Genomic DNA, 14,396 nt, shown 5'->3' with positions numbered 1-14,396 from the left:
AGATGACTTGCTTTCTCTTCCATCGGTAAAGAAAGATGTGGACAAGGATGGGTCAGTACAAACCTAGGAATTAGTTTTTGGAACTGAAGGGTCAACAGGAACTGAATTCCTTCTGACTGTTGATTCTCAAGAAAAAAATGGTGGGTATATTTTTTGCCTCATGCTCTGCAGCAATGAAAGTGTTACATCTTCAGTATTAAGGAAGTGTTAAGAATGCAGCAATGGAAAGTGTGAAAATTGTGTTGACTCCTCAGCCAAGCTGCCATTTGAGGGGCAGTTTCTGGTTAGTTACAAAGTGGAATTCATTTTTTTTCCTTTTTACTGAGGTGGTTGATCTTGACAATTAGAATTCAACTTAATGAATATTGGCTAGGAAATTACTAAGACTAGCAATAATAGTGGGAGTGAATAAACTGCAGGTTTAGTGATCACACTGGAACATCTAAAATGAAGGACCATTCTCAAGTGTCCCATCATTAACCAGAACAGGTGATTTGGGTTGAGGACCTACCAGTGGTATCTGTGTGGGGGAAGAGAGTTTGGGGCTTAGAACCACTTGGCATGCCTATTACTTTAAGAGAACTTCCTACCGCAGAAGGCACAGACATATTCTTCATTTTCTTCTCTTTATGAGTTGTTCCTTCTTATTCAGATCAGGTCTCAGCACAATGATGTAGCATTTGGGGAAGAAGATACATCCCAATAAGCTGGCACTGGAAGTCAAGATGGAGAAGACTTCCACAGCCACCATATATTTCCCCTTGGTGCTCCAGTAGGTTGGGACAAAGGTCATCCACACACTACAGAAGACCAGCATGCTGAAGGTGATGGATTTGGTTTCATGGAAACTATCTGGTAACTTCCTGGCTAGGAAGGCCACAGTGAAGCTCACAGCTGCCAGCAACCCCATGAAGCCCAAGACACAGTAAAACATGGCCACTGACCCTTCATTACATTCCAGAATGATTTCTCTTGTTTCTGAGTGCAAATCAAAATGTGGGAATGGAGGAAAGTTTGCAAGCCACACAGAACAAAGAGTGGCTTGAAAAAGGGAGCAAGAAATTACTATTGAGCTGGCGAGTCTTCCCCCCACCCATTTCCTCATCCTGGACCCTGGCTTGGTAGCCACGAAGGCTAGAATCACAGTGATGGTTTTGGCCAACACGCAAGAAACAGCCATTGAGAAAATGCAGCCAAATGCAGCTTGACGGATGAGGCAGGTCCCTTTCTCAGGTCGTCCAATGAAGAGCAAAGCACAAAGGAAGCACAGGAAGAGAGAGACAAGGAGAATGTAGGAGAGGCTGCGGTTGTTGGCTTTCACAATAGGCGTATTTTGGTGCTTCACAAAAGTTCCCAAGACCCAAGCTGTGCTGAAAGAAAGGGAAAGTGCAAAAATAGCCAAACTAGTCCCTAAAGGTTCTTCATAAGACAGGTAGCTGACGTCTTTTGGAAGGCATGAATCTTGGTGTCTGTTAGGATAATGATCTTCGGGACACTGGAAACAGTCATCCATGTCTGAAAAATAAAAAGTTGGTTGCTGTACAGGGTAGACATATGCATAGGGCTTCTGTTGAAATGTCAAATCAAACCTTTTATTGGCATAATAAGCAATACAGGCTAGTTATAATCACAGAGAAAAACAATCATGGATGCAACTTAATGACAAAGCTTTCAGAAATAGTAGAAGAATCTTTTTTTCAAACATATTTTTATTGTATTTTGTAAATGACGTATAATTGTCGACATACAATGAAATTCTGAATCTTATTTCCTTGTAATTAATCATAACTCTAGAGGAGCAGGATTCATCATGTCTATTATAAACAGTGTAATTATAAACAATATAATTATAAATATAAAAAATTACATGAGTGGATAGTTTCTACATGTACTTTTCAGAGATAGCGGAAGAATCATTGTTTAAAAGAAATTTTGGTGCCGCTAGCTTTAAAAATGTGCCCCCTCCAGGCCAATATGCAAAAAAACACCCCCCCCAAAAAAAGACCAAAAAAAAAAAAGACCGAATACCTTGCATTCGGATTTGTTCATATTTAGGCAGGACATATTCGGCCGATTTTTGCTGAAATATGCCTGAATTCTCCCATTTGCTGCTAATCTGGTATTTCTTGCACCCGAATCTCCAAGCCTAATTGACTCAGATATTTGGTATCCCTAGCTATGTTAAAGGGAATTCCTAAAAAAGGTGAGAGCAGGACTTATTTGCTGCTCTGCTGAGATACTTGAATTCCTGATCAATTAATTTTTGCTTGAAGGAGCGAAAGATTTCATGGACTAACAGCATAGCTAGTGACTCTAGTACAAATCCCAATGTTAATATTTTTTGTTCTACTAAGGTCCACCAATCAGAGTTTTGAAGATCTACAAGAGACTGGTATGTTAGGCTTGAGTCATCAAAGTTAAAACAGAGATGTAGCCGGAACCTAGATGTCGCAAGCCAGGCTCTGGTCTCTAAAAGGTGTTGACCAGTTTCAAGACAAAGGATAGTGTAGGCTCCTGCTGTGCATCAGGCTAGCAGTGTGAGTTACCTCTCTTTCAAGGTTATGGCATCATTCCTGGCATTTAGTTCATTAAGGTCGATTCTGCACTTGTGTTATTGACCTAAGTTCGAGCTGTGTTTGACCTAAGTGCTCCGCACAACCACTGGGATCAACGTGGTTTTGTACCAGCTTCACCCCGTGTAACGGTCAAATTTCCAACTCCAGTTGGGAATGGCTACTTTTTCAGGGAACCACGCTCAAACTCAGCTTGATTCCAGTAAAGTGCAGAATCTCTGGTGCCAGGAGTCCCCCATTCAGCCAATCACAGCTGAGTGTTTCGGGCATGCGTACAGCTGGCCAATAAAAAAACGCCACCTTCGTCCCTCCATTCCTGTGGCAGTTTTTTAAAATAATGTGTGTGGGAATAGACGGAACATGGTCGTAGAACAGTAGCCAATCAGAATGGAGAGGCGAAGAGGCACAGGATGATTCCGCCCTCTGAGCTGGGATCAAGCTGGTTGCAGTGGGGAACAACAATGGCTTCGACCTAAGTTAGTACCTTCTCAGGGAACTGGGTCAAACCTATTTTACTCGTGTGCGGAATCACCCTAAGACTTTTTTTCTTATCTGAGGCTGATTCTGCATGGGCCAAAAACAGCGGTGTGAAAACGGTGTGAAAACAGTGTAAACCCCTTTACACCAATTCAAACCCTTTTACACCATTTTCACACCGTTTTCACACTGCTGTTTTGGGGCCATGCGGAATCAGCCCCACTGTTTTTAATTGTATAGCTATACAACTACATGTTATCTGCCCTATTTAACAAGCTGAGCTTTATTTTAAGTATCTGAAGAAGAAGAGTTGGATTTATATCCCCCCTTTCTCTCCTGTAAGGAGACTCAAAGGGGCTTATCAAAGAGAATCTAATGCTGCCAGCCTACCTCCTGAATACTTTACTCCTAGACAAAGAGGCTCAATGCCATCAATCTGCAATGGGACAAACTGATCCAGGCAACAATATCAAACAATGCTAAACACTTCTCTAATGTTTCAGTTTTATGATTGCATTGCCAGGTTGAGGTTTGTATTCATGATTTTGGTTTTTATAAGCTACTACAAGTCTTGCTTTCCAAAAGAAAAGTGCAGAAAACTATTCAAATAAATACATAAATAACCAAATGGAGCGCGAAGCAATCAGCTCCTCTTCAGTTTTAATGAGGACTGAGACTTGGGAAAGATGAGTTCACACTCTGCTCATCCAGTTATATTAGCAGCAAGTCAAACTCCGTTTGGGTACAGAATCTGCTGGAGTTCTAATTGTCAACTTGGCAAGGGAATCCCTACTAAATGAGGTAATACGTTCTTCTATCCCCGAATCCCTCTCCCATCACTACCTTTTTTGGGTATGTTGCACCTTGCTTCCTTGGCCCCTTCCGCACATGCAGAATAATGCATTTTCAAACCACTTTCACAACTGTTTGCAAGTGGATTTTGCTTTTCCGCAGAGCTTCAAAGAGCACTGAAAGCAGTTTGAAAGTGCATTATTCTGCATGTGCAGAATGAACCTTAGACTCCATGAAAGCAACTTCACAACAGTGCACAGACTTCAGGGGCTATGTTTAAATGCATCATCTTATGAGCCATCAATTTTGTCACAGAGAAGTGAATAATGTATCAATGTCATGGAAATGTGTGTCTACATGCTGTAATATTCATGATCCAGATTATCATGAAGTCTACAAAGTATGTAGAAAATCTCCTACCTGTTTGGTTTGAAATCTTCCCTTCCGGACATGGCGCACAATCATAGCAACAAAACGGTTTCTCTTCTTCCTTTTTCCTACTATTACCCAAAATGCACGGTTCATTACACATCGAATTGGGCAGCATCTGTTATAAGGAAAGAAAAGCATTGAAAAGATATTCCTTGGGATGAATACCTCAATATGCTAGTGTTCTGCTTCTTTCAAAACATAATAGTGCTATTTATATGGACCACTGTATTGATGGGAAATTCACAACTTTGACCATTCTTGGTGTCTGTTGCTTACACTACAGAACTCCAGAGCAATATATACATTTCCTAGGTTTCATTTTTGGCCTTTGGCTTTTGCAGATCTAAACCTATTTCTGTTATTTATGTGCAGCATATTGGAGAACAAAACATACTGCAAACTATGTACATTCCCTAGGAACAAATATCTAGGTATAAGGAAATATAGATTTTTTAGTTGTTGCGGTCATTTTACCCATAAAACATACATTCGGCAAAAAATCAGACTCCAGGCAGCAATTACAAACAGGTCCATAGATTGAAGGAACAAAAGGGATAAGCTTACATAGACTTAGGAGCAAATTATTACAACAGGGAAACAGCTGCTTGAGATCTCTGGTTTTTAATTCTGAAAACCACTGCCAGAAATTTTGCAACCTCTAATGTGATCCTAAATTTTTTGTCTTCTAACAAAAATATGTTTGCGGGATTGTTCTATACTGCCTTTAAATTTCGACAATAGAGGAAAATTTTTGCTGATGCTCATGATGATAAAACTTGCAAAAAAGAATACGTGGCAAGGTTTTAATATCCCAGAAGTTACAAGGGCATAGTCTGAGAAGATATGGATCATCTGTGAACCTATTGTGAAGGTTTTCAGATGGAACTCCGTTTAGCCTTGTCATTGTGAACAGCCATCGAAAGTGAAACATTAGCATAACAGAATGGGACCACATAGTTTATGTGAAAACAGGTTGGGGAACAAACAGTATGGGCATGGGACCAGAGATCACCTATAGCAATGTGCTAGAGATTTAAGTAGGATGTTGTATTCCAGAAGAGCTAAAAAGGAGGGAGAAAGACCTATTGAGGCAGCTTTTCTTGCTGCCAGTTTCATCCAGTTCCTGTAATAATCACTTTGTGCTAAAGTAGGTTAATAAACCTTCGCCCTGAGAAATGATCTTTATTTTGAGCCCAAGGCTTAATTCTATGGACCATGCTCTGTAAGTCAAAAGACACTCAGCCATTTCTAATTGGAGAATTGCATTCAAAACACAGTTGAGTACCTTGAAGATCACTCTTATAAATCTAGTTTAAAGTCTATCCAACCCCTAAGAAACTCCACCAATCCATGCTGCTACAGAATATAACATTTGCATCTCCACCTTTGCATTAAATATTTTTATAGCTGGAGGAGTATAATGTCTCCTCCCGGTGTGGTAAAAGCATAGGATGGAGAGTAGACCAGTGTTTGGTTTCTTCAGGGCTAATTGTCTGTGGTTAGTCCAGGAGCCATAATGATAAGAATTTAACCCAAGTATTAAGGAGTGGCCATCAATAGGCCATCTGTGTTGTAATTTATTTTTTTTAGACTTTAGACTTCAAATAATTTATCCATAAATCAGTTTGATTGCAACAGTCAAGGAATTCCCTCAGTAAATACAGCAGCCCTAATCTGGTGCAGGAAAATATGACTGTCATCTGCATATAGTAGAGTTGGAATCTACCTATTGCTTACCTATCCCTAGAATCTATCTATCCCTCCTTCCCTTTTTATCATCTGTGGAATCTACCTATTGGAGAATCTACCTATTTTATCATCTGCGGAATCTGCGGAATCTACCTTGCTATAGTAGAGTTGGAATCTACCTATTAGAACATAAGAACAAGCCAGCTGGATCAGACCAGAGTCCATCTAGTCCAGCTCTCTGCTACTCACAGTGGCCCACCAGGTGCCTTTGGGATCTCACATGCAGGATGTGAAAGTAATGGACTTCTGCGGCTGTTGCTCCTGAGCACCTATCCCTAGAATCTACCTATCCATCCTTCCCTTTTTATCATCTGCAGCCTTTTACATCTTGGGCCTTTCCACCCCCTCTTCAGAGGGACCTTTAGATTGCTGGACGCGATGTTTTGTGCGCTGTTTTAAATGGTTTTAATGTGAGATTTAGAGCCCTAATTTTATTATATTGTATGTATTTATTGAATGTGCTCTTCTTGTTATTTTAGATTATATTAGTTGTTGTACACCGCCCAGAGCCCTCCGGGGGTGGGCAGTATAAAAGTCGAATGAATGAATAGATAGATAGATAGATAGATAGATAGATAGATAGAGAGAGAGAGAGAGAGAGAGAGAGAGAGAGAGAGAGAGAGAGAGATCATCATTATCATCTGGAAGGGTTGATTCAAGATCATTGATAAATAAGAAGAAAAAAGTTGGGGTGAAGGCACAACCTTGTCTGACTCCCTTTGACACAGATATTTCTTTAATAAGTTGTCCTTGGCGGGGCACATTTTACTTACAGCTGATTTGGGGCATGTAAAGCTCTCATAAGGAATAGAAGCTCAGGACCTTTTATTGCTCAGGACCACTTTTAGCTTTTTGTACAATTTGGACCTAGGGATTGAATCAAATGTGACCTTTAAATTGATAAAAGCAGCAAACAATTTGCCCTGCATTGACCTTGAGTATTTCTCTACTAAATGGGTGAGAATTAGGCAGTGATCTAAGGTGGAATTTATTCCCCTTAAAGCAGCCTGAGCATTGGAAATAACATGAGTCTAATGAATCTCATCGAGATGAAAGGATAATTTATTTGTAAGATAGCAAGCATAGAGTTTTCCCAAAATGGGCATCAGGCAGACCATTGGACCTTTCTTGTAAATAGGGACTACTACTGCTTTTTTGCAGCCTGTCACTTTTTCCACTGTAAAAAGAGCAGCAATTAAAGGGGCCCACCAGTGCTAATGGGTCTTAAATAGTTAAGCTGGAATATAATTAGCACCTGAACTCATGATTCAATGTGAAGTTCTATTTTATAATTTTAACTGTATTATATACAGTTTTGTTTCATATGCCAATAAAGGCTTACTGAACTGATAATTAGCACCTGGAGCCTTACCATTTTTCAGTTGGTCAATTAGCTTGGCCATTTCCTCTGTCATAATAGGGTTCCACTGAGGAGCTATAGAAAGTGCATCCAAGATTTGGGAAATATAAATGTGTAAACATGAAGACTCATTTGCTTGTCTCAAACCAAGGCAAGTGAAACCAAAAGAACATAAGAACATAAGAACATAAGAACAAGCCAGCTGGATCAGACCAGAGTCCATCTAGTCCAGCTCTCTGCTACTCGCAGTGGCCCACCAGGTGCCTTTGGGAGCTCACGTGCAGGATGTGAACGCAATGGCCTTCTGCGGCTGTTGCTCCCGATCACCTGGTCTGCTAAGGCATTTGCAATCTCAGATCAAAGAGGATCAAGATTGGTAGCCATAAATCGACTTCTCCTCCATAAATCTGTCCAAGCCCCTTTTAAAGCTATCCAGGTTAGTGGCCATCACCACCTCCTGTGGCAGCATATTCCAAACACCAATCACACGTTGCGTGAAGAAGTGTTTCCTTTTATTAGTCCTAATTCTTCTTTTCTTGTAAAAACAGTAGGGAGGACAGCTCTCCAAACTAAGCAGAGTGTTGCCACTCGAACATGTGGCAATGGGAATCATTGATCGAACCTCATTATGTCAGAATTAGGTTCACAAGACTGCACAGTGAGGCAGAAAAATTCCAGCCCATGTCTGTAGGCTACCAGTTCTGTTCTTTAATCCAGAAGGAGCAAAAATGTCAAATGCAAAGCAACATGGTATTTTTTTCATTTCTGGTTAAGTCCACAATACTCTAGTAATTCTCCTAATTTGTTTTGGTTTTAGAATAGCAGTTTGGAAATTCCTAGAGTGCCATATGTAGCTCTCCCCCATCCACCATTTGTTTCTACCACAGGAGGGAAAAGTCAGGCTAGCAACCCTGGCTGGAAGAAAGCTACTTTTAAAATATAAATATAGACCATGAAATGTGATTGGACCTTACCTGGTTGAACCTGCTGGGCCATATGATGGCCTCTTCATCGATAGTGAGCACTTTGTGTGAGGGAGCTCCAGGGTCTATCTTCCCAACTTTGACTCTGAGGAAGGACTGGTTTGGGAATGTGACCCAATTGATAATATCAAATCCAGCTATTAACTCTCCATTGTGGTTGAAGGCAACCTTCTCCCCAGCGCTGTTGTTGAACGAGACTCCTCTCAGAAAGAGGTGGAGCTAAGCAAGGAGGAGGAAAGCAAGCATTAGGCTTTAGCAAAGGGTGGGCCTACACAACAAGAGAAACAAAAGCTGAGTCGAGAAAAGTAGTTTCAGTTAGGCCTGGAATGAATTAGCATGAAAACCAAAGGGGAAGGAGATAAGTAACACACTGCTTGTTTATAAATACCAGATGGCTGGTATGTAGCAGATAATTAGAATCCCTTGGCACAATTAGGGATGTACACAAACAACTTTATGGTATTTTTCAGATTCAGGTTTAACAGACCCAACATTTTTTGGAAAATCCACCCCCCCCCCCCAGCAAATCCCCATATCAATAAGGGGGCGGTTATGCGCAATGAGTTTCCCGTGACTTCAAAGAGAATTGGCCCGAGAGTCTTTGTTTCAGGGCATGTTCAGAATTGCTACCCACAGGCCTGTTTGCAGCAGAGCAGGCATTATCCATCAGCTGGCTTTTTCCTTGCAGCAGAACGGGCAATGTCCTGCGGGCTATCTATTGGCCATGCCTGCTTAATGTAACCTTTTATTTTTATCTTTAATCTTATCAATAGATTTGCTATATCAATGTATCAATCTATTGATAGATCAATATATTGAATAAAAAAAGGGGAATGATTAAAGAAAAGTCTTGAGTATGGCATCTGTACACTTTGCCCGAATACTGATTGTCTTTTATGGTGGGAAGTGAGGGGGGGAGTAATGGTGGCGTGCAAACTGCAAAACTGCAAAAGGACCATATGAACTGCTGTTTGCTAAGCCCCCCGGTTTCACAATCATACATCTCCCAATGTGCTGTAAACCCAAGCATCGATACTGACGGGGTTTTCCCAGTGTGGTCTGGAGTAACTGATTGCATTCCACTTTGTTGATTAAATGCAGAAGCAAATCAGGTGTTTGGACTATTAAAACTAGTCTTATCATTTTTTTTTTTACATTTTAAGTGTTAGTATCAATTTATAGATCTATTAATATGGTTATTTAATTTTTTAAAATATATAAAATCTAAAGATATGCAGGAGCAGGGATGCCACAGGCAAACAAAATGTTATGGCAGGACAAGGAGCGGGAATTTGTCAGCAACAGGAAGGAAGGTGAGGGGGAAGCATGCAAAGCAGCACAAAAGAGTGGAGGGAGTAAGACTAGGCAAGCTGACTGAGGGTGGAGGAAAGAGGTCCAGGGCAAAGCTGGGCCCGTTGGCAAATCTGTCCACTCTGGCAATGAAGCAAAATTAAAATGGTGCTATAAGTGGATTTGCTTGCTGCGGTGAGAGTGGAAAGTGAAAGGAGGACTATAGGACATACATCTGTACAAGAAATCTTGCCACAGTGAACATTCGCCTCCACCACATAGCAAACACCTTGTTCATAAGCAGCCTGCGTTTATTTCCCTGAGTTTGCCCCCCCCCCAAATATCTGTGTTTTTTTGGTCCATTATACTCAAAGGGGAAATTTTGTGGGGCTCTGAGGGGGCTTTTTAAAGGTAGCAGCACCAAACTTGCAGAATAGCTACTGACAGCTTTACTGACAACAGTAGTGTTTGGCAAAGAGTGGGCCATTTATTGGTTTTAAAAAAAGGTTCTCCTGTCCACCTCAGTTGTTCCCAGTGGAGGAAAACTGGGGCTGATAAAACTGGACTCCCTGACCCAAGCTTAATGAAACTTTGCAGGTCTTGTAAAGAGGGTCACCAGCAGCAAATTCAGTGACTCTACCTTAAAAAACAGCGCCCCCCCCCCCAAGCCCTGCAAATGTCACCATCAGTTTCCATAATGGAAAAGTTCTTTGTGTGATTCTTGGGTCTGGTTGAGGTTTATTTTGGTCTATGGAAATTTGCTTGTTGGATATTCTAAATTGGGTCACATTCTATTTTTGTATTGCAACACGCTGTTGCAGGGCATGTCCCATACGAATGCTTAAATTAAAATGCAACTTTATTCGTGCTGATTGATGTGCATCTAAAATAAAATCATTAGCAATAGCAAATTGTAGGCATTGTTCTCAATCAAACTACTCTCAGAAAGAATGTTCTGCATATCTGTTGAGCATCATTAGAAAGGATGGCGGATCTAGTACACAGTTATCATAACACCCATTTTGGAGAAGAGACAACTTACAAGTCAGCCTGCAGTGGGGGTGAACCTTTGGCACTCCAGATGTTATGGACTACAATTCCCATCAGCCCCTGCCAGCATGGCCAATTGGCTATGCTGGCAGGGGCTGATGGGAATTGTAGTCCCTAACATCTGGAGTGCCAAAGGTTCGCCACCACTGGCCTAGTGCATATTGATATACCTATGTATATAGCATTTACTGAAATGGCTATCACACTAAACCTCAAACTGACCTAGTAAAATAATAAGCCTTCTGTGACAGACATCTTTCCATAGGTCGCCCAGGACCCATGAAACACATCTGTACGTAATAATACATCTATTAATCACCCTAAGATTCCTCCGGAGGCGGTATATAAATTAAATTTCAAATCAAATTTTAAAAAATGTATGATGAAGTTTCTGGCACTGATCTGTTCAAGACACTACCTGCCAACACTTTTGATCCAGATGTTTCTGTCTGTCTTCATCCCCTGTTACTGAGTGCTTGAGTCTTTGTAAATGCATCGCATGTAAGGCATAGGCTACAGCATATACAGCATTATACACACTGTTGCTGTGGCCAGTCATGCTCATCTCAAAAATTGTCTTGGGAAGATTCTCCAATTTCTCCCTTCCAGTGCAAATTTGCTCTTCATTCACCTCCTCCATGGATTGGGTGAAAGAACAGGCAAATGCATTTTCCCAGAAGTCTTTTATGAAGCCATCTTCATTGTCCACTGTAGGGTTTCTCATCTGCACGAATTTCTGGAATCCGGCAAGTAGCGCCTTAGTTAAATTCGAGAGAGAGAATTGCCCCATGTGTATGAAGTGTATGCTCCATCCTCTTTGAAAGGCAAGTGAAGAGAACTCCATCTCAGCAGTCATAATCCAGACTTTTGTCTCCACAGGTTCATTGTCAAATGCTAAAACATTCAGCAACGTTCTCATAACTGCCATGGTTTGACTTTCACCACAAACAACGACTACATTGGCTGAGCTTCTCACGGCAACACTAAACAATTCCTTCCCTTCTGATATCATATCTTCAATCTCAGTGGAAAAAGTTATGGTGGGAAATGTTTCTATGAAATCAAAGCAGATGTTTCTCTTGGAAAACATGGGAAGCACATCGTGTACAAAACTTTCCCCATTGTCATCATCCGTATAAATCACTCCGATCCATGTCCAACTGAAATGCAGCAGTAATTGGAGAATCCCCATATATTGATGGGCTGCATTTGGAAACATGTGATGAAAGGAAAGGAGTCGGCCTTGGTCATTCTTAACTAAAGTAGAAGCGTACGTTATCTGAGAAAAGGAGATGCAAAGAACCATTACAAATATAAAAGGTAACATATGATAGCGGGTTCCCAACTGGAACATGTGAATCCCAATTCTGTGTTGGATGCAGACAGCTTTCCCCCCTCTCTGTTGCCTAGTTGGCCTCTGTACAGCAATACCCCTCCTTTTCAGTGAGTTTAGGTCAGTGCCGAACATCTAATACCCAGAAGAGTCTTTCATGGGAGGCCAGGGGGACTTTTCCTTCCTTTCTCAGCAGCAGAATACCAGATAAATAACCTAACTTAGGCGGTTTCTGCATGGGCTGAAAGCAACAGCTTCAGCTCGGTAAAACACCGTTTTGGCAGGGACCCTTCGCACAGGCGCCGCTGCAAAATAGATGCAGCAGCACTCTGTGCCCGGGCCAAAAGCAGTGGTATTCAAACTCTCGCCTGGGGAAGCGAAGTTTTTCCTGCAAACGCCGGGCTTCCCATCTGCTGCCATGAGAAATAGCAGCGGGTGCGAAGTCGGTGTTTTTTCCTCCTTCGGCTCTTAAACGTTTCAGTTATTTTCAGTTATAGCGTCACGCTTATCGTTGTTCTGAGGGAGGGGAAAGGGACATGCCCCTTCGGGTCTCTGGTGGCTGGCTTCAGCCATTGCTCTGGGCCATGGGGCGTGTCCCCTCCTCCTCAGAGCCGCACGACATAGATGCCCACGCTGCCAGCAGAAGGTAACGAGATGCTTGGGGCCGGGAGGGCGAATCATCTGCATTAACTGTCGCGGAGCTTGCTCCCGGCAGAAGTCTCTCCTTTGGCTGTCAAAGGAACCGCCTTAGATTTCTATTTGTGGTTTCACTGTGCATTTATGAAGAATTGATGTCCTTCTTCATTTTCTCACATTCTTCATCATGAATGATAGCCTAACACAATGAAATGAGATAAGATAAAAATTCATTCACCCAGAGGTGATGCTGAAGCCAAACAGGGATCAGGCAAGGACTCAGGACTAAAAACAGTGCCGACAGCTAATTGAGTCAGTTCAGATAGCAGAGGAGTCTTTAAGCAGCAAAGAATTCAAAGGGACAGCTAAAAAGCTAAAAAAAATTGGCACTTTAGCTCAGCTTATCATGTTAAAAACAGAATTAAAAACTTCAACGAAAGGAAGATAAAAGTATACCAATCTGCTGGACAAGGCATTCAGCCGTATTGTTGATACCCTCCGCCATCTTGTTTAAATTCTGGATCACCTGCAGCACCACTTACAAATATGTTCTTTAAATTAAGGTGGCTGAGAAAATAGAGACACGTTTGTATCAGTTCAGTAGCAGAGCATCTGCTTTGCATGCACAAAGTCCCATTCTCTGGTCCAGCCCCCAGACATCTCCCTTCGAATAAACTGGTGATGCATGGTGAGAGCCCAACAATCTGCTACCAGTCAAAGTAGACAATAGTGACCAAAGGTCTGACTTGGTACACGGCAGCTTTGGGGTATTTTGCTGCATTATATCAAATAAAGTTGCATTCCCTTTCTAAGACCCACCAAGAACTATTTTGTTCCATAATCATAAACGATCTCAGAGGAAGTTTTTCCTAGGTCAAGAGTTGACTCTCAAGTAGAACATACTTCTATTTCTGTTGTACTTGTTACTTAAAGGTCAACTCTTGTCCTAGGGAAAGACTACCTGTGAAGTTCTTTCTACCTGGAAATCTACCTGGAAGTTTTTCCTAGAGTTGACTCTCAAGTAGAACATACTTCTATTTCTGTTCTACTTGCTACTTAAAGGTCAACTCTTGTCCTAGGTAAAAAACTACCTGTGAAGTTCTTTCTACCTGGAAATCTAAAGGTACATGAATTAGCAGCCCATGACTGAAGTACACTCATTACCTGTGGAATCTTGTAGGTGCTCAGAATGGTTGCCATGTGGTTACAAAAGGGAGCACTTGGTCCCGCGATGGCAGCTACCGGATTGCTGAGGGAGCTGCACCTGTAGTTGGGGATGAATCTGCCCAGTGCGGAGAGGAGTTCCATGGGAGGCCTGATAGGTCCTGGGCTTTGCACCTCGAAATAGCGTTAAGCAGAGGCTGAAGCCAAGCGTGATGTTGGGTAGCAGTCGGGGGTTTTCATTGATCTCCTGAATGGCAAATACCAAAGCCAGGATGTGCTGATAATTCTGAGTCAGGACCCTGCTGTCACAGAATATATTGTCAAGTTGACACTGTATCAATTTGGCTGGCTACATGTCTAATGAACGTGTGACTGCTAGTCATTTTGTGCTAAAAATTAATGTTTTTCCCAGTGTGGGAAACTGGGGAATGTTGTCAACAAATGTCTCGAAAATTTCAAAACCTCAAAAACCAGCCCTTTCCCAGTTGCCAGTTTCGATTTCGAATACCTTTAATAGCATATAAAGAGTTGAACATTAGCATTGCAAGATAATAACA

The 14,396-nt window shown here is 41.7% G+C and overlaps 1 protein-coding gene across 1 annotated transcript; it reads right to left on the bottom strand.

Annotated features, from left to right (window-relative positions):
* Positions 1–613: 613 nt before the first annotated feature.
* LOC125440567 (vomeronasal type-2 receptor 26-like) lies at positions 614–13,977 on the bottom strand. The gene is made up of 5 exons (XM_048510439.1): positions 13,840–13,977; positions 11,125–11,985; positions 8,358–8,585; positions 4,263–4,389; positions 614–1,515 (listed from the first exon to the last, which is right to left on the bottom strand). The coding sequence occupies exons 1-5, from the start codon at positions 13,873–13,875 to the stop codon at positions 614–616; spliced, it is 2,154 nt and encodes a 717-aa protein (XP_048366396.1). The 5' UTR covers positions 13,876–13,977.
* Between the last annotated feature and the right edge of the window lie 419 nt (positions 13,978–14,396).

The sequence above is a fragment of the Sphaerodactylus townsendi genome, linkage group LG11, assembly GCF_021028975.2.
Source record: "Sphaerodactylus townsendi isolate TG3544 linkage group LG11, MPM_Stown_v2.3, whole genome shotgun sequence".
In the NCBI taxonomy this organism is placed as follows: Eukaryota; Metazoa; Chordata; class Lepidosauria; order Squamata; family Sphaerodactylidae; genus Sphaerodactylus; species Sphaerodactylus townsendi.
This window is presented reverse-complemented; position numbering and strand designations above follow the sequence as displayed.